Below are 20,454 nucleotides of genomic sequence, written 5' to 3'. Positions count from 1 at the left end.
CACTGCATGTGTTACTGGAGTTCAGCTCAGTCAAATCTCCCAGTGAAATTAATGGGAGTCAAGGGCTGAGTAAAGACTAAGGAGCAATTATTTAAAGCATGCTGCACTTACTACTACTACTACTACTACATAAATGATTCATATCTCTTAAATTTTTGGGCCCTCATTATTCTATGTGCCTCGTAAGCCTTTCAAACATTGAGAGTTGTTTTTGTTTTACATGCAGAATCTACCTATTTCTTTAACAGGAGAAATGCATAGTGGCAAACATTTTGGAAGAGCTGTAGAAATAGAGTTTGAAAGAGAAAAGTGAGAGAGCAAGTAAGTGCTGCTGTGTTGCAGTATAGAACTGAGCACAAAAGAAGCCTGGCAAGCAGAATCAGATAAATGGACCAGAAAGTGAAGAAAATAAGGAGCAGATATGGAGGCAGGGAATGGAATTATTTAGGACTTCACAGATGAGTGACATGCCTAATTTTGGTGCACTAGGAGACAGAAGGCTTTGAAAGAAATTGGAGAACTTCGGAATGTAACCAGAGCTGCATCAGAGGGACTCCGATATTCAGAATAAAAGTTGGGCAGATGCAATTGACAGTGGTAAAAAGCCAGATCCTAAGAAATTGCAGACATAAAATGGGAATGTTATGCAATAATTTTCACAAGACTGAAAGGAAGGAAAGAGGGGGAAAAAAATTACACAAATTGTGCTTCATATCCTACTGCTTTGAGATAATTTGCCAGAACGTGTTATTCTGCTCTAAACGTTTTATCTTTTTGATGACCAGGTGATATCTAGAGGTGTGGTTTTGGGTAATGTGATGATTTAACATTTGTTTTGAGTTCAAGGAAATGGCTCCAAATGAAACAAGTGATCATTCTGTGAACTCAAAATGAGTAGGAAGTGCTTTTTAGTCAGTGTAGGGAGTACTGGCCAAGCTACTTGCAGTTTTAGCAGGTTCTTTTTGAACATTAGAGTTGGAGGTATTTGTGACATGAATTAGGTAATACAGATTATATATTATTAAATATTATATATATTATATTATTATTTGCATTGCTGTGGCCTTAGACCTGTTCAGTAGGGATATGAAACTCTCATGGAAACTACTGAAACTATCACAAGAATGTATGTATTCTAGTGCATTAATGTCTCAGTTCTTGGCCCATTGGCATTTTGTTCAGTTGGTAAGCCAAGAGAATATATCACAGAAATGTAACTTTTCAAAATGCTCAAATAACTTGGTCCCTTTGGGATGGGAAGAAAGATGGGCCTTAGCCCTGAGGATCCAAATAGTGATCTCTTAAGTGAGTGTGGAGGAGAGGAGACACAGAATCCATAGACTTCAGGTCCACGAATGGTGTTGAAACTCCCAGAGGGTCGCTTCAGCTGAGTGTAAGGGACTAATGAGCCAGTCTGACTGTTTATGGGCTGTGGTTAACCTCTTGCAAGTTAGGATTTCCTGTCGCCAGCAATGAGCTGTGACCGCCAGCACCACAGTGTTAATGATGAGGTAGGGGCTGATGAATGGCTGGACTCCAGACAGCAGCCTTCACTGGCAAAGAATCAAGTGGCTAGAGGGAGAAAAACATTGAAGTCTACAAGGGAAATAATGCAATCTCCAGAACCTATAATTCCCATGTTTAAAAAAAGAAAGGGATAAAGAAACTGGCGACAAATTCAAAACAAGTGAAGCTTTTATCTCTGCATTCTGAATAGAAGATTGTTCTTCAGCAAAACTGGCTGTAAAAGCCAGGCCAGTTAAAACAATATGCAGGCTGCTTGCCTCCAAGTAACCAGAAATTGTTGGCTCGGAGTAGCCTGTTCTGAGGAGCCAACCTGCTGGGAGACGTTATCCAAGCAACGGCTTGAATGTAATTCCTCCCGCTGTGGAATGGCTCTTTGGCAAATGAAGACCCTAATTAGAGATGGAAGGGTTTCTATTTTGTTTTTCTTTAATCCTTGCCCCGAGGCCTCTGCAATACAGCCATGTCTCTGCTTGCGTGGAGAGAAGTTTCCAGTTTCCCTTTGTAACAAAAATCCTCCACCTTTTTCATTTTTGTTTCCCCCTTTTTTTTTTTTTTTTTTTTTTTTTTTTTTCCAGAGTCAACAAACTAACAACAGGGGCCCACCACAGTCTGGAACCTTGAAACTAAAGTAATCCCAAACCAAGGATACTGTTTGGAAGAAGGGCTATATCATCCTGTATTAGCCAGCCATGAATGTGCAAAGTTGCTAGCTAAACTGGAATACTTGCCCACCATACAGATTTTTACTATTGAACCTACTACCCAAGCTGATTCTAGTAGTAGAGAGGGAGAATCTCACAGAATCATCAGTATCCTACTGGATTCCAAGGGAATGCCACATGATTTTTTGTTCATTCAGAAAGATTGAAGTCCCTTACTAGGGCTTACATGCCGTTCTGTAGTCTTGGATGCAGATGCTCATCCCTGCCAAAGAGGACAGAACCTCCAGGGCAATGGGCTGCAGCATTTTGATATGTGTAGAAGTGAAAATACCTTTGCTTCTTCTCGACTCACCTTGGGATATATCATGTCTAACTGAACATACTGTTAGGGATTGCATGCAGGCAGTTAATAACCCGGCAAAGAGCACTGCATTTTCTGTCACTACTGAGATATGGATTTATTGTTTCATAATCTCAGATAATTGTGTTATCTCTAAAATGTCCTTGTTCACAGTAGATACCAACCTACTGATGAAGGTCAGCTTCCTGAGGGTGAGGCTAAGCAAGGCAGATGATACTATGCGTTCTGCATTAAATTGACTGAGGTTAGATGGAATTCTTGCTAACAGTTTTTCAAAGTTTTGCCATTTCTCATTCCAAATACAAGACAATTCTTACAATTCTGTTTTCCCTTTTGATGTACATAAATATCAGGTTTTAATTCTAAGGTTCATATTCTGTTAGAGCACGTGCCTGTAGGAGGAACTTCAGTACATTCTTTTTACATGGCTTGGGTACTGTAGGGGATGCCTTTTTATAGTGGTCTGCACTAACCCTGGTTTCTTTATTTACAACTCTTCAATGCTTTCCTTTATCTCTGTTTTTTATTCTCTCAGCACCACAACATGCTTGCATGTATGTTTACACAATTATCTTAGGTCTAGGTTGTTGTTTCTATCCATCTATTTTCAGTACACTCTCAGTGCAAAGGTTAAGAATTATCTGGGTTGGCTGTAGTGGTATTTTGTAGCATATGATATAGTACATGTTTAGTACATAAATATCCTCATCTTGTGACTATTATATTTCAAAGGTAACTGTATGTAGAAGTTCTGGGAAAAGCTTGAGGGGTTAACCATCAATTGTTGTGAATGCAGCCATGCAGTTCTTGCTGAGTGTGCTGGGTTCTCTGTGAATATGTAATCTAGTTCAAGACCCCAGTCCCCTCCTTTGATCTCTTCCAGTGCTCACCCTTCTCTCTGTGGCCGTGCCTTGTCATAGCAACAAGGCTGCTGGCCTGCAAAATGGTGATAGCAGAGGTCAGGGCTTTGGAGTGGAGTCCCATGACTCTGAAATGTATCTTAAGTGATGTGCAGCCGGCTGGCTTTGCTGCGTTCAGGATTAAATAAATGTCTTTTTATTACTGTTTTTACTGGGTCTTGACTCAGAACTGGTAACAGTGTTTCTCCCTAACCCCAGAAAAGAGGGACACTAGTTTTCTTCTTCCTCATTTTAACCATCTGAGAGCCTCTCAGTGGTGTGAATCACACTGGTGTGTGTATATATATTGTTGATGTGATTATGTATTGCATGACCTGATAGCTTTTTTTTAAAACTACAAGTATATAGCTTTTTAAGGCTTGGGTTTTTGGGGGGTTTTGTTTTGTTTTGTTTTTCAGAAAGGTACATTGGTTTTAAATTGTGATTATGCTTTTAAATTTAAAATTGCTGCTTCACACTTTCTATTACTTCTTAATTGGTAAGCAACTGTTGCAATGCTGTGTTATTCAGAATCTGTAGGGCATGTGTATAAAATGTATCTAAGGTGCCAGAGAAGTCGAGTATTCTAGTCAGGAAGGGGTTTTATATATGGGGATTTAACTGTCTTGTTTTGATATTCTGCCTTTGTTTTCAGACAGAAATATGAAAGTTCCTTTTTCATTATCTCAGAAAAGGTTTGAAATGGCATCCTGTTTATGCTTGGTTTAACTGAGTTTCTGGAATTACCGGGGAATTGTACATTAACAGGTCTGAAGCATCAGTTGGTTAATTTGTAACTTCTGCTGTTTGCAAAGTAGATGGCTGTCCTTTTCTCCTTCCTCCTCTGCCCTGCAGAATTGGCCTGTGGCCTGGCTTGCTAGCTCCAGTGTTGGCTCAAGGGACAAGGTATTTTTTGTGATTGATTGAGCCTGATAGCAGTGTGGGGGGAGAAAAGAGGCCCGGATTGTTCAGATGTTGTTGTCTGTATTCTTTGTAGCTCTGAGAGAAGCAGGTTTTTGCATTTTCACATTTGCAAAGAAAAGGTGTATTTGCACAATGCTGTGGGTTTTACGTAAAGCTCTTAATGATGAGCAGGTTTGGATTTTATCGCCTAGCTTCATGTGATGCCATTTCTGCCATGCTGGAAATCTAACACTGCCATCCATAGAATGGGGGTGCAGTTCATACCCACTGCTTGTTTTAAGAGGGTTGTGTAAGGCATTCCTCTCTCCTGAAGAAGTTTAGGGATTTGAGAGCATCAGAGTCAGAATACCATTCAGATGACTGGAATGGCAAACTGGCAGTGGCAACATCTCCTTGTCACAACCTGCAGATTCATCATGCATTTATGTAAGAACCAGTGGTCTGCATCTCATCTTTAGAAATTCTTGGGTTTGTCCGGACTTAACTGAGGTTTTCTCAAAACTGCAGAATGTTAAACCCTCATAAGGTGGGCTCCTAATGCTTGTTTCAGCACCAAAAGTTGTCCTCTGATAATATTAAAAAAAAAAAATCAAATGAAGACAAGTCTGCAGAAGGGTTGTAGTTTAACCACACTACTACAGCAAACCTCTACAAGGAAAGCCAGTATTCTAGAACCTGGTACTGCATATTCTGTATCATATCTCAGTAATATTGTCTCTATCTTTGTGGTCTCACTTGACCTTGATACGGAGAAAACAGGTGCAAATCAACTGAGATTGGAGCAGACTTGGTTACTTTTGAATCTGTTCAAGAGAAGACCAAAACCATTGAGTTGCTATATTCATCATTTATTTTGGTGAAATCTTAGAGGTTAAAACCTCATTCCTTCAGCTGTATCGCCTAGCAGTCAAGATTGTTGAAATCCTTGAACTGCTTTTCCAGGGCAGTAAAACAAGACGCTGCACCTTTTCATTGAAAATCTTGTTCCTTGGAGTCACAGAGTTTGCAAGTTGTATGTCACTGGCTGTTGCTCATATGTTACCAGTCTGCTGTGTGAGAGGCTGGCTTCTCTTATTTCGAAGCACCAGAAGACAGCTGATGATGGAATCAGCTATGAAAAACGTTCCGCTTAACACTGCTTGCATAATCCCACTCTTTTGTCAGATTATTGACCACTGACTCCATGATGTAGAGAGATCTGACAGAGACTGTTGGATCTGATGGGCTGGGAATATCCAGAAGATATGCCTCAACTTCAATAATTATTAGTTCATAGAGAAACTGGGGGGGGGGGGGGGGGGGGGGGAAAGACATACAACAGACTGTTCAACAGTCTCTGCATTGATTTGGAGTAATACCATATTTTCTGCCCCAAAACCCAAGGTGTATTGAAAAAAGAAATGGCAATGGGAAGAAGCCATTGTTATATCTGTTGGGACTGTGCTGTTACCCTTAGTTCTAGCAGCATTTTGCTTTTGGGATCCATAGGACTGTTTTCTGTGTACTATATCCTTACTCTTGTGCTTCCCATCTTGATTGTTTTAGAGGACCAGCTAATAATGCTGACACCCAATGGAATAGTACAATGGCATCTGTACTGGTTATTCCTTAAAACATTGCCCAATCTCCTCTTCCCCAGCTTTATGAGTTTCTTAACCCGGGGAATAAAACAACCTGCTCATATAGCACATACCATAATATAATTACTATTTGTTAACTAGAGTGTTCTAAGTTCAAAGAAGATAATACCTAGAGTTGGGTGAACAATTGAACAAATCCAGGAAGAGAGATAGGTAGTTTTTAATGTAGAAACATGTGTGAGAACATATTTTTCTAACACCAGGATGTATCTGTGGCTTACACAGGCAGCCAATACTTTTAAAGCATTCTTTTCTCCCTTCAGTCCATCAGTATTATCCAGGATGCTAACTTTAAAAAAGTTTACATGTAAGTAGTAATCTGGCTCTACCAATAGCCATTTTCAACAAAAGGTACTCTATTAATAGATGCGTAATGCATTACTATGTTGATGTAAATGGCAGAGCTTGCAATGCCTAATGAACTTTAATCTCCCCACCTGTGGTTTAAGCCTTGGTCTTTCTCTCATCTGTAATTTATTCACTCTCTGAAATCCATTACATTCAAGTGTCATGTCCTCAGGTGCAAATGCTACTGAATATTGTCAGGAAATTCTAACTCTGGCAAAGAAGTAAATGTGATGAATGAAGCCTAATGTTGTTGGTGTGATTTTTCTCTTAAAGGAGAACTTTTAAAAGCAGCTTTTCTTACGATGGTTTCTCCACTGCTGCATACAAACTGAAACGTTAATTGGAATGAAACCATACTAGAAAGCAGAGAAGGAGATGATTGCCATATTCATGTGTGCAAGCATGAAAAGTGTTCTTCAAGCTGTCAGGAAGGAGCTGAACTTACTGTTTTGATTGTTGCTGTCCTACCTGACTTGAATGAATGAGAGGAACAGTGCACCTGTTTAATAATTATCTGGTCCCTTGGGATGAAAGTTTGCCTCATCAAGGAAGTTGTTACTTCCTTATTGTGTTTGCCTGGCTCACAGGGAGGTAGTGCAGAGCTCTTAAAATCTTTCTGGTGTTCTTTGAGGTAATAACTTACAATTCCTCAGGCCTGGAGTTGTGGAGAGGTATTTTTCTTGCACTTCTGTCACGTGCATTTCCTCTTATCTTACCTAGATTACAAGGCCTAGTAAATTCTGCCAGATTTTAATCTGAGACAGTATTTAATGTGCATTTTATTGGTTAATATCCATTGTTCTGTAGTAGCATGTACTGTGAACTCTGAACACAGAGATGGACTGGGAGGTTGTTGTCACTATGAACAAAATGATCACTTGAATTGCGAGAAGTGCAATTACCATTTTTTTGGCTTGTTTTCTATTACTCTTTACAAAATAGGAAGAATACTGATACATAGTGATAGTAATTTGCTTTAAGACAGAGAAGACAATTACAGAAATAATTAAACCTGGCAAATGAATGGGAATTGAATTGTGGAAATGTCTGATTGTTTGCCACAAGTATTGTAAATGGAAAAGTAATGCGTGTACTGTACTAGCTTCTTTTTCCTCCTCATCCAGCTTGTGTTTATTTTTGATGTAGGTTTGGTCGCGTCGCTTAGAAAAATGATTTGAGGGAGTCTAAATGCTGGCTAACCCAAAAAGAAAAAAAATCACGTGCCTATTACAGACTGGTATTATTTTAAGTGGGACTTATTGCTGTGTTATTTTGAGCTGCCCTGATTAGTAGTAGTGGACAGGATCTTTTCAAAGACGTTTTGACTTTTAATTATCCTGCGGTATTTTCGGGGACGCGGAAGGAGGGCCGGCAGGTGTTTCAGGCTGCCCCGGAGCCCCAGGTGCGCTCGGGCCACTTCGAACCGAGGGCACGAGGGCAATGCCGGGCCAACAGAAGCGTTCCCGCCCGGGCTCCCCCTGCTCGCAGCGCTGTATTTCCCTCAGAGTGCCCGCTTTTAAGGCCGAGCTGGAGGCGGGGGGGAGGCGGAGGCAGCTGCGCTCTGATCTCCGGCCAGCGGAACCTGGCCCGTCGGGCGGCCACCAAGCCCCGAGCCCGCTGCAGAGGGCTGGCGCCCGGCTCCCCGTGCGGGGCCGCGGCTGCCGGGCTGCGCCCTGTGGGAGCCTCGGGAGCGCCTCGGCGCCCGAGTACGGACACGGCTCTGTAGCACCTGCGGCCTTGCGCGGGGACGGTCAGTGCCTCCGGCAGAGCCCGGGAGGTTTGGCGGGAGCGAACGCCCCGCCTTTCCTTGGGCTGTCAGGATCTAAACCCCAGCGAGGAATAAACCCTCCCCGCGGCGCCGGGCTCTCCCCTCCGCGGGCGGGGACGGGCGGCGCTCCTGGCGGGGGCGCTGCGGCCGCGGGGGGGCGCTGTGAGGGCCGCCGGTCCCTCAGGGCCGCGGGCGGGGGAGGGCGGCCGGAGCCTCGCCGGGCCGGGCTGCGAGCGGCGCTTGGCCGCGGTGGAACGAGCGCCGCAGTTAGCGGCTGTTTTGTTTTTTTTTTTTTGTTTTTTTTTTTTTTTTTAATCAACACTGATCTTCAAAATGTCTTTAAATATCTCTTTGGAGTTCAAGGGGCCTTGCTTGTTGTCTGTTCATCCTGAAAAAACAATCTGAATAGCCTGAACAGCTCTATAAGCAGTGCGTGTCTGTAAGGGGTGCCTTACATCCAGGGAAACCTGGATGAGGCCTCACCTCAGGGCTACTGCAAAGGAGAATGGGTGGTAGATTCCTTTTAACTCTTCCTCCCCAACAGATCTTAGTCATTAATCAGGTGCACAGACTTCAAAGGGGACAAATACCTGGTGGGCTGAGAAGATGCTCCAATTTGGGAGTTGGTTTCCCTCATGTGCTGTCTGATAGGCCGTGTTGGTTTAAAATAAAACATGAGAACAGAGCAAAAAAAAGTGACCTTTATGTATTCAAACCGACTTCTCTGTATTGGCCAACATTTTTCCAGGAAAATGCTGAGTAATGTTCCATAACCTATCACTTTTATTGGTTTCTCTTATATCTCAATGTGAGTTCAGGTTTTCTTGGTCTCTGTGGAGGGCCAGTGCCTTCTTGTTTAGTACTGTGATAGCTGTCATTGCTCGGAGAAACAGTTTCTTGAGTTCAGTGTCCATGAAGGCAATAGGATTTTGAAAAGGTACTGGGACTGTCTGCTTTGTGGAGCCATTGAGCAACATTTGAACATACACAGTGGCAGAAACAGGATAAAACCCTTGTGTTAGCCTTGGTGGTTAAAATACTGTTTTCTCTATCCCAGAGGATTTTAATATCTTCTAATACCTTTTCTGTGCAGTTTGTAACTCCAGGTTTGGACTGTATTTGATGAAAAGCTGTGCACTTACATAACTCTGATCAGCCTAAGAAGCATATGCAACAGTTCTGACCTCTGATGGTCAGAAAAAGCAGTATTCTCTGAGGCACATTTTGAGATTGTGATATCCTAGTTTGTGAGAATGGCACTGAAAAAATATAAAGAACCTGGTCCACCTTAATTTTCTGCACTAGTGATCTTGTCTCCACCCCTAGTCATAGGGAAGATGGTTTTTAATGGCACTTCCAAGTAAAATGGAGGGAAAATAACATCATTTTAAAAAATTTCTTGCATTTAAAGTCTTGAGGGGATCTAAATGTCATTTGAACTTCTTCAAAAGGTTGTTGAAAGAGGAGTTTGTGAAGGAAGGAGCAGAGACACTGTAGAAGTTTTAGTGAAGTTTAACTACCTTCCATGCTGGTTCAGGAACTGCTGTTTGTAATTGCTCTGTCCTTTAACTACATAAAACCACAAAATGTTACGTTTTCTATCTGGAGATGAGGAGAGGGAGTAATTTCTGAGTTAAGAAGTTATCTTTTGGGGTGGGACTGAGGATGCTGTCTTTCTTATTGCAGGCAAAACGAGCAGTGCAGCGAGGAGCCACAGCGGTCATCTTTGATGTTTCTGAAAACCCAGATGCCATTGATCAGGTACGAAGCAATGTGAGGCAGGAGGCAATGTAGGTGTTGGGAACCTGCTAGAAAGGGAAAACTTTGGGGAGTTAGATTTTTCTTCTAGCTTTTGCTAGAATCCAGAAGGTTTTATGGTTTTCAAAGAGGACGGAGGTGAATTTTTTTGTGGCCCATTATCTAATCAAGGAGGTTTTCTTTGCCCAGCTCTGTGTACAAAACACAGGATATTTGGCTCTATCCAGCCTGTGATCAATAGTGTTGTTGAACAGCCACTGTTTTTGAGATTGCAAAACGACTTTCAAACATGATTCTAAACAAGTTTCTTTTTAAAACTTATAACCATTTCTTTCTCATTTACAGCTGATGATTTCTGCCTATGTAGTTTGTGGACAAGCAGGGTTTTTCTTCTTTTTCCAAGTCTTCTTATAACTTTGGTCTTTTTATTTGAAGTGGGTGAGGTAATAGCCCTATGAAAGGCTTTAACATACTTCAGCCAATTCTGAGTTATTTCAGTGAAGAAACATAAGCACAAAAATAGTCTGCATTTGGTTTAGTTCTGTTTCGTCTTGAAACAAAACTGCTGTTTCTGTTACAGCAGAAACAAGTGGAGCTGAAGGTTTTTGAGTGCAACCTGTATTTCTTGGGGGAAAAGAGACATCATCAATGTTTACATTTAAAAAGCTGGTGTTAATTCTAAAATGAGCATCTGTTGGACAAAGGAATGCAGAAGTTCCTGTGCAATGGATGCTTTGAGTACTGTGGTCTGTATGAGCATCAAAGTTGCAGCCTTGATCTTGAAAACATTCACAGGGATTTTTTTTTCCCATTTTCTACACAGGAAAGATATCTTCCCAAAGATGTGATCTGTCTCTTTCTATTTTAAAACTCTCTTTTACAGCTTCTGGCTACTTTCAGCCACCCTGCACTGGACTTGGGGAGCTAAGTTCCTGTCTCCTGCTCTTTTCCCTCTAACAACAGCAGCTTTCTTTGCTTGATTGTAAATAATAAACAGGGTGTATCTGTCCCCAAGAGCTGGGAAACTAGTCTAGTCCATGTTTGAATATTTTGGGTGTACCAATAAAGTGGAAGAAGGTTAGTGGCTGACAGAGTAAGTAGGCTCTGTTAGATGAAAGAGCAGTAGCCTGTGGAAACACTGGCAAACAGGGGAGGAATGACTGGATGTAGCTTTCATACTCTAAAAGTAACAGTTACTGGATTGGCTCTGTTCTCATGCTGCTCTGGAGGCTTGTTTTTAATGGGTTTTGATTAACGCCTAAAGTCTTCGGAACCCCTGACATCAGGGGTGCTAAGTAATTTGTCTTTAAAATAGAACAGAGTACCATTTTGGCACTCGAAATTGTGCAAAACAATGACAGATAGTAGTGGAGGGAAAACTGACACGAGGTAATCTGGGGTATCTTTGCTTCAAATGGAAATATCCTAAGACACTGAGGGGAACTGCTTAGGAAGTTTTCTCATGTATGCTTGTTACCAAGCACTAGAACAAATAAGGGAGATTACTTTGAAAGGGAGGAGTGGAGTATTAGGAAAGGCAGATCCTTCTACCAGCCAATGAACAGAAACTGACCAGAAGAATTGTCCTCAGATAATTTGGTAGATGACAAATGAAAGGACTTTGCCTAAATGGAGGTTTATTCCCATTGATCTGAGTAACTCCTGCTGTAAATTAAGAATGAAACTTTTATTTTTAGAAACACTCTCAGAAATCTGACTAGTTTCTTAGTTTTACTTCTGCATATTTGAAGAGGAGTAGCAGCACCCAGAGCATCATGTTTGGCAAGAGTCTGACAATGTGCACAAATGGCTGAGGAACTGGGAGAATTCTCTGTTAAATGAGAAGTCATGAGAGAGACTATGTGTCTGGGAATGGAAGGACAGTGGTTGGATTTGGCCCTAGGTCAACAAGGCCTGTAGACACATAGGATCCCTGGATACTTCAGCTAGATTTTCCCGCATCACAAGACATCTGCCTTAAAATTAGTTTGATCAATGTTCTCAGAAAATCCGTCAAATACTAGGGAGAATCAGTTTTAGAAAGTCTCAATAAATTCTGTTATCATCATCTGGTCAGCTTAAGTATAGTCCTTTAATCAGGATGATGGGCCAGTCAACTGGTAATTTCTACATGGTTTAGCCAGAACTAAGAGGTAGCTATCCACAATGCAGATATGTTAACCTGAGCCATAAGATACTCTTGTTCTATTTGCTGACATTCTTGTCATCTCATTCCTTTCCCCTGTACCATTTCCATCTGCTTGTCAGTGCATTGCTTGCTTTGTGTCAACCAGCCTCTGTACTCGTGTTTTCCTTGTAAGTTAGAATAAGCTATATGAATTTGTCGTGTTGTTGCTGGTTTTTAACAGAACAATTCTCTTGTCTAGTTACTACTCTCTCTGGTGTATAATTTAGCAGATTGTTGCTCTGGATTTGCTGGTCAGAGAAGTTGCACATTCTCCACACTTGAAGGTTTTCACAATCTGACTGGATAAAGCCGTGAGCAGCCTGATTTGATGTCATAGTTGACCCTGCCTTGACCAGGAGGTTGGGCTCATGACATGCCTTCCCACACACACTATTTTCTGATTCTGTGATATGACCTTTTTGACAAAACATAGCTGGAGCTGGAAGGAAGTTTCAGGGTGAATTATATGTGGTCTACTCAAATTCTCCAGTCTTTGAAGCCCCCCATCCTGCAATGAATAGGTCTCATCGTTGCTAAAACTCAAGTAATTTTGAAAGAGTTTGTAGAGTTAAACATCAGAAAATACTAACTTAACATGGCTAGGTACAAAGAGCCTGAAAGACAGGACTCTGATAGGAGATTATTCACACAGAAATTTCTTCAGCTTTCTGAACAACGTTGAAATTGAAAGGTTGATAAAATATGTAAGGCCAATTTTTTTGGAATGGGCAGATTTTTTATTCTTCATTGTGAGGTTTAACATTACAGTATTAATGTCTGCACTGATGCATAATGCAATTTAGTTAAAGCTGCTGTTCAGAAATAGCATTTGCTTATCCTTAATCTTAGTTTTGGTCCATAAAAAAAAAACAAGGCAGCATAAGTCAAAAGTTTAATTCAGGTTTAGTTCTGTGGCATACTTAACTAAAGGTCTGTGCTAGAAGAGAACAATCAGTGCTTGAAATCCTTTGCATATTCATACTCCTTAACCATTCTCTGCATTGTCCAGAGGAAGGTGGTTTTCCTGAAACATGCCTTTTGAGCAGACTACTTTTTTTTTCTGTTGTTCTAGCTGAACCAGGGCTCGGAGGACCCTCTGAAAAGACCAGTGGTGTATGTGAAAGGTGCTGATGCTGTCAAGCTAATGAACATAGTTAACAAGCAGAAAGTGGCACGGGCCAGGATTCAGCATCGCCCCCCACGGGTGAGACTTTCAGATCCTTTCTCTGGGTATCACAGTGCTGCTGTTATTGCAGGCAGGGCTTGCTCACTGCACTGAGGCTGCAGATGTTCTGGTGCTTTTTCTCTGCATTAAAACATGTGAAATTATCTGATTAACTGTGGGGTTATCTGATATTTGTAATTATAATATTAGCTAGTTTTTCTAGACTTTTTTTTTCCTAACACTCTCTACATATAGTTTACAGAAGAACAAAACTAGAGGTCATCCATGTCCCAGTTACCACTTTGGTTTGGTTTTGTGTTTTGTTTGGGTTGTTTTTTTTTCTAATGGAATGCTTCTGTTAAGAAATATATTTGAGAAGTGGGGCCATTTTTTTAAAATTCAGATGTTGCTTTTCAGTCGCTTACATGCATGAGCTACTCAATAAGCTGTAAAAATTTGTTTTGGTGTGATTCACTCAGTTAAAAAACCCTGGATTTTGCAGTTCAGAGACTGTAAACCTGATATCTCATGATTGGCATTCTGTGTATTCCATTCACTTGCAGTGGCACGTCAAACACAGGTTTTGTCTCGTAGAATCCCAGTTAATGAACAGAACATGTGTACTCTGACTTCTGCCATTCTGACTGTGTACATTTGGCCCCCTGAGACATTAAAAGAGAAAGAAACAACAGATTTGAGTATGATCTAAAGGAAGGAAAAAAATAATACCTTTCTTTTAACTTTTAAGCAACCCACCGAGTACTTTGATATGGGAATTTTCCTGGCCTTCTTTGTGGTTGTGTCTCTTGTTTGCCTCATTCTTCTCGTCAAGATCAAACTGAAACAGCGGCGCAGTCAGGTAAGAGCAGTCATGGGAATTCACTGGATGCTGAAAGTTAGCTTCTCTTGCTTTGTGCCAAAATGTGCTCACAACTTTTGGAAATGCAGGACTTTGATTTGTAACAGCCATCTTGGTGGCTCTGTGGTTTTATCCATGTGTGTAGGTCTTTGGAAGAACTTGGAAATATCTTTAAAGGCGATTTACATTGACCCATGATGTTCGTTCAGTTAAATCCTGAAATGAAAACAGTACAGCAGCAGTCCACTTAGCCACTGAGATGAAAGAACATTTCAGGTTATCAGTAGCACTGGTATACTTCTAGATAAGTCCAGACTCTCGCTGCTGTATTGTGGAGAGGATAGAAAATAAATCTCAGATCTTTTCAGTAGGATAACATCTGTTGAAATGGGAGGGGTTTTCAAGGTAAAAAGTTTGGTTAGGAGAAATTCCAGGTGGCATACTTCAAGTTTGTCCTGGAGGAAATGATACAGCTAATTTATAACATTTCATTTTAATCCCTTTCTCAAGTATTGCTCCAGGTAATAAGGTGGGAACAGTGTAAAGTTCTTGGCCAAGTTTTATATGTTGGCTTGAATAGTTGCTGCCTATCAATAGAGCAGTTGCAGTGTGTCCCATTTGTCAGCACCCAGTGCTAATTCAGAGTAGTTTTTCATTCTCACTTCTGCATGTGGCATACATTATTTTCATGAGGCTTCTGATCAGAATTCCAATTAGCCTTCTCTCTGTTTAATTTAAGAAATTATACATCAGTTGGGCCTGACATGATCTGTAAGATATGTTATGGTGGTGTTTCTCTGCTACTACGCTCTAGTCCCTTACACAGCAGCATTGGCTTTTTTTTTTCCTTTTTTCTTTTCTTTTTTTTTTTTTTTTTTCTTTCTTCTCATGTAGAATTCCATGAACAGGCTTGCAGTGCAAGCACTGGAGAAAATGGAGACCAGGAAGTTTAAGTCCAAAAGTAAGGGACACCGAGAAAGTAACTGTGGAGCACTGGATACACTCAGTAGCAGCTCCACCTCTGACTGTGCCATCTGCTTGGAGAAGTACATTGATGGGGAGGTAAAGGATGAAAGGTTTCTTCACCAGGGGCTGGGAATGTAGGTGGTTTTGGCACTGTGGTACGTGGCTGGCTGTTTGGGTACGTTGTGTGCTGAGGTGGTGCTGCTCATCAGTTTGATCACACTGAGCAGCCAACTTGGCCTGAGCTGCATCCTGCAGCTCTAAATTACCCATGCTGCAAAGTGAGAGGTGGGGGCTCCCATTTGTGGGAGAGGTGGGGGCTCCCTCCACTGTTGTTGCATTTCTGAAGAACAAGTCCCAAAGAAGTCAGGGTTGCCTCAGCAGTTGGTTCTCTGGGTGTTTTTGACAAGTCATGGGCTGAGGTGACGATGCATCCAAGCTCTGTTGGAGGTAAGAAATATCCTGAGGGTTTTGCTTTTCAAGATTTGATAGCACCTTGTCTTAAAAATGTCAAGTACACAGCCCTGCTGGGAAACCAGAGGAGGAGGAGAAAGAAGAGAGGTCAAAATGTTCAGGAACAGTTTTTTGACTCCTCAGTTACTGTCACTGTGTTGATATCAGGGCTTGGTGTCCATGACAGTTCTACCCAGAGGAAGCAATGAAAGGGTGAAATAGAAAATGGGCTCCTTAAAATAAATAAAATAGAGGCAGTCAATATTCACAGCCATCAACTTCCATTAGAAGGATTATGTGAGTACATTTTACTTTGAAATTATTCATTTAAAAATCATATTTTTTAAGGCAATAGAAAATACCAGCTACATATTTGAGTGCTGCAAGGTATAAATAGAAAATTTAATGCAGTTAGTTGATGGGAAATTATTCAGAATAGCAAGGATGAAGGTAGACAAGGACTTTAAAAGGGCTGTACAAAACTGACTGGAGAGGAAATTCAGGCATGAACTACAGCTTGAGGTGATAGACAAAGGGAAGAGCTTCACATGTAGCAGGGATGGGCTGGGGCCCGAGCATTGCTATTCAGGAATAAGAACTTGATGCTTTAAATAGCTTTGTGAAAGCAAATTGGTGGCAGTTTGACTGCTTCATGGCAGTTGAAAAGGCAAATCAGATACTAGAAACGAGATGGGAAAGTCTAGAGAGCTAACAGAAAACATAATTACACTACAGTGTAAGTTTAGTCCTGTTCTCACTTTAAGTACTGTGTACTTCTGACCACCTCACACAAAATTTGGAATGGAAACAAAGGTGCTTCAGGAAAGGGTAGTCACAAAATTATCAAATATTTTGAATGATTTCTGTAAATAAAACCCAAATGATTGAGTGGATGAGGACTCTTTAGACCCAGATTACTTGGGGACAGAGGGAAATACAAAGCTGTGTGGTGTTTCTCCACCAGGAGGTAGTAGCCCCGTGAAACTCCTTGCCAAAGCATATGAGAAATTGAAAACCTGAGCTCATGGGGAGACATGAGCACTACCTTGGAAGAAAGATTTGTTGCAGGTTTCTGAGATATCTAATCAGGCTCAGGAAATCCTGTAAACAGATCATAGCTGAAAGAGTCCTGGGCAAGGGAAAAAGTATCATGTACACTGTGTTGGTTTTGCTTTTACCTGAGTATTTTCCATGGAGAATTATTGTAGGAAAGGTACATTATTACGCTGGATTTTTTTTTTTAAGTTAATTTAATATATTAAGGAAAACTTCAGGGATGGCCTTCTTAAAGGTGTTGGGCCCTAGGGACATACTACAAAAAGTGTCCTAAAGAAATGTCCTATATCTGCATGGAGTTCTGAGATGCCTGCAGACTATTCTTTTGGAGACAGCTGAGCACTAGCTGTTGTGCCCTTGGCTGTCTTGATGCCATTGTTATTCCTTCTTAGCACTTCAAGATTAGGAATTGCTCCTTTTAGTAGCCGGGTTGAAAAAACTAGGAACAAGCTGTGAGAAATTCACGTGTTAGGAAGAAGTACTTTTTCATGGTCCTTCATCTGTTCCTGTAGGAACTGCGTGTCATTCCTTGCACTCACCGATTCCACAAGAAATGTGTGGATCCTTGGCTGCTGCAGCATCACACCTGCCCTCACTGCCGCCACAACATCATAGGTAAGTGCTGCAGTGTGGAGTTTATTTCAGACAGCTTAAAAGATGAAATAAAAATCTGCTTGTTTGTGAATCTCCACGGAGCTCTCAGTCCTTATTGTAACACAGCCCTGGAAATACAGTTCACCCCAAACTCTTAGAGAGCAGCTGAGTGCCCCTGGCATAACCTTGGGGTGGGGATGATGCCCAGCTGAGGGCAGTGTTGTGCAGCCCTGAGTCCAAGGACACATGGGGAAGAGGGATATGTTTTCCCTTGGGAATTGCAAAGAAAACAATGTATGGGCTTTTATTTTTCCATGGTGGTGTAACTTTGAACGTGGTTTCTCTTACTTGCCCTCTTCCTGCTTTCATTTTCTCCGTCTTAAGAAAGTTTTCTGTCGCTGCACATTTATGTAAAAATGTGTAAAGTGGAAATTTGAGCAATGACTTCCAGCCTCTTAGCCTCTGCAAGATGTAAGCAAAAGATTTTATATGTATGAGAACAGTATCTGAAATAAATTCACTTCTTTCGCTTTTTAAGCAAATACATTTGAGTGTTTCAGTTTTCCACACATGCTTTTGACTTATTTTCTTCTGTGTAAAAAATCGGTGCATAGCGTAATGACATGGAAAACAAAATGTCCTTCTTTCTTGCTTAAAGTACATTCCCTTTTATTCACTGCTAGTTCTACTTCTCCATTCTTGTTTCTCTCATTCAGAACAGAAGAAGGGGAATGCAGCTCCAATCTGTCTGGAGTCCATCAACCCAGCACGCAGCCGGCAGCAGAGGGTGATTCTGCCTGTCCATTACCCGGGCCGAGTGCACAGGGCCAGCCAGATCACGGCGTATCCCACCCGGACAAGCATGGACCCTCATGGGAACCCCATCACCCTCCTGACGGTCGAGAGACACGGTGAACAGAGCCTCTACCAAGCCCCGTCCCCAGCCTATATCCGCAGTTACCAGCCCATTCATTTGGACCATGCTTTAAACACACATCACTGCAGCCTGGAGCACAGGGCTTACTCTCCAGCTCACAACTTCCGAAGACCCAAGTTTGGTGGACGCAACTTTTCCAAAGCAGCGTGCTTTTCCCGATACGAGACCATGTATCAGCACTACTACTTCCAAGGCCTTAGTTACCCTGAGCAAGATGGACAGCTTCCAGCTGGCATTTCCTCAAAGGGTCCTTCCCGTGCCTTTCAGCCTGGTGGCAGCATGCTTTTCCCTCCTGTGGTACATGTAATGCCCTCGTCCCGCTTGGAGAGCGGCAGTACCTCCAGCTTTAGCTGCTATCACGGCCACCGTTCAGTGTGCAGTGGGTATTTGGCTGACTGCCCTGGGAGCGACAGCAGCAGCAGCAGTTCTGGTCAGTGCCACTGCTCCTCCAGCGATTCCATGGTTGACTGCACTGAGGTCAGTAACCAGGGGGTTTACGGGAGCTGCTCCACCTTCCGCAGCTCGTTGAGCAGTGACTATGACCCGTACGTTTACCGCAGCAGGAGCCCGTGCCGAGTGGGGGAGGTTGGTGGTGCAAACAGGGGTGCAATTGTGCTTTTGGAGGGCCCCCACCAGGACGAGCTTCCAGCTCACGGTCATGGTGTGGTGGGTGCAGACTGCCGGCCTGTGCCAGCTTCTTCCTCAGGGGACCAACTGTCTAATTGCAGCATGGATATGAACTATAGCAGTAATTCCTCACTAGAGCACAGGGATCCAAATGGCACTACCTCAGAGGGAGGACCTGAGGCCACTCCTGGTGCTGCCTTGGATGTTAAAAGGAACTGGAAAAATCCAGAGATAGCAGGGTCGATTTCGGAGCAGGCATGCGCATGCTGCTTTGAATTCCAGCACTCTGCCCTGGAGCCTAGCAATGGGACAGCTGACTGTAGTGCACTCTTCCTTAGCTCTCCCCTGTGGGGGACGTGTGGCCAAGGAATTGAACCACAGTCAGGGAACACCCCAGGCTTGTACAGTATTAACTCAGACCACTTACATAGGACAGATGGGGTAAAATATGAGGGGTTGCCCTGCTGCTTCTATGAAGAGAAGCAGGTAGCCTGTAGTAGCAACAGTGGCAGTGGAGGTGGTGGCTGCTATACAGAAGACTATGCAGTGAATGTGCAGTACACGCTTCCCGATGACACCTTGCCAAACTGCTGTAAGGGTGTTTGTGATCTGGGTCAACGCATTCCCATAATTCCTGAAGACAGAGACTGTGAGCTGATCCTACCACCAGAGCACCAAGGGACCCACATAGGAGGCTGTAGCTCCTGGGATGGAACACCTGAGCTAGACACTTACCTGCACTGTCAAGGTGTTGGAGAGGTACAGGTCGAGAGGGAGGTGTGCTATGAGGCAACATCATTCCTGCGGCAGAACTACTCTCAGGAGGAGGAAACTGGAATGCCCTTTCCCAGTCCCACTCTGAACTCCCAGAAGCTTATGATGACCACAAAGGCCACAGGTAATATATGTGCTTTTTTTGATTACTTGCTACCTTTCTGTGTTAGTGTATGAAATGCTGCCAGCTACCTAGGTACCTGCAGCCATAAAGGTTACTCCATCCTTCACACAGGAGCAGGTTATTGACTAACCATTCTCCCCATAGTATTATTCCCGGGTTACCTGTGCTCATTTGATCATAGCCAGAGGAGGAGGAGATGATAGTTTACTAATTAACCCTATAAAAGCTTTCATGCTCATCCTTTGTGGGGAGGGGCCCCCATTAGAGTTCTCACAGCAGGGGACACTGTACTAGTCATGGCAGCTATGGTGAGTTGCCTAAGCAGGCAAGGCCACTGTGAGAGATGACAGACAAGCTGAAGGCTTTTTTTTTTTTTTTTTTAAAGGTGAAAATCTTGGAATTGCCATAGAAGAATATGTGGGAAAGTCTCTGCTGTGGACATAGACAAAGGGGAAAAAATAACCTGTCAAAGAAAGAGGGGGATATTTCTTACCTCCCTTGCCAGGGTTATTTTAAAGGGTGTTCATAGAATCACAAGGTAGCCTAGTTTGGAAGGGACCTCAGGCCATAATCTAATTCAACTCCCTGCTCAAAGCAGAGCCAACTCTGAGATCAGACCAAGTTTGTCAGATTAGACCAGATTTATCCAGTCAGGCTGGATAAACCTTCAGGGACACAGAGTGCAGTCCCTTTCTGGACTCTTGTGGCTGTGCTTGACTGCCATTATGGTCAAAAGATTTTCCTTGTATCCAGTCTGAACATCTCGTACTTCAACTTAACTTCCTCACCTCTTGTTCAGAATGCATGTCAGTGAAGACTGTAGTTTC

General features: G+C 42.5%; 1 protein-coding gene across 2 annotated transcripts in view; it reads left to right on the top strand.

The window, feature by feature from the left end:
- The window catches only part of ZNRF3 (zinc and ring finger 3), a 64,393-nt gene that overhangs the window by 41,107 nt on the left and 2,832 nt on the right, over positions 1 to 20,454 (top strand). The window contains exons 3-9 of one of the 2 annotated variants that reach the window (XM_066199354.1): positions 9,816 to 9,890; positions 13,148 to 13,279; positions 13,989 to 14,099; positions 14,994 to 15,161; positions 17,084 to 17,186; positions 17,882 to 19,627; positions 20,013 to 20,187. In XM_066199354.1, coding sequence (XP_066055451.1) covers positions 9,816 to 9,890; positions 13,148 to 13,279; positions 13,989 to 14,099; positions 14,994 to 15,161; positions 17,084 to 17,186; positions 17,882 to 19,627; positions 20,013 to 20,071 — 2,394 coding nt within the window. In that variant the 3' untranslated portion in view covers positions 20,072 to 20,187. Of the gene's footprint in view, positions 1 to 9,815; positions 9,891 to 13,147; positions 13,280 to 13,988; positions 14,100 to 14,993; positions 15,162 to 17,083; positions 17,187 to 17,881; positions 19,628 to 20,012; positions 20,188 to 20,454 lie in introns of those variants that run through there. The other variant, XM_066199353.1, reaches the window with a different exon arrangement.

The sequence above is a fragment of the Chamaea fasciata genome, unplaced genomic scaffold (genome assembly GCF_029207755.1).
Source record: "Chamaea fasciata isolate MVZ Bird 193981 ecotype frontalis unplaced genomic scaffold, bChaFas1.0.hap1 SCAF_18, whole genome shotgun sequence".
NCBI classification, from domain to species: Eukaryota; Metazoa; Chordata; class Aves; order Passeriformes; family Sylviidae; genus Chamaea; species Chamaea fasciata.
This window is presented reverse-complemented; position numbering and strand designations above follow the sequence as displayed.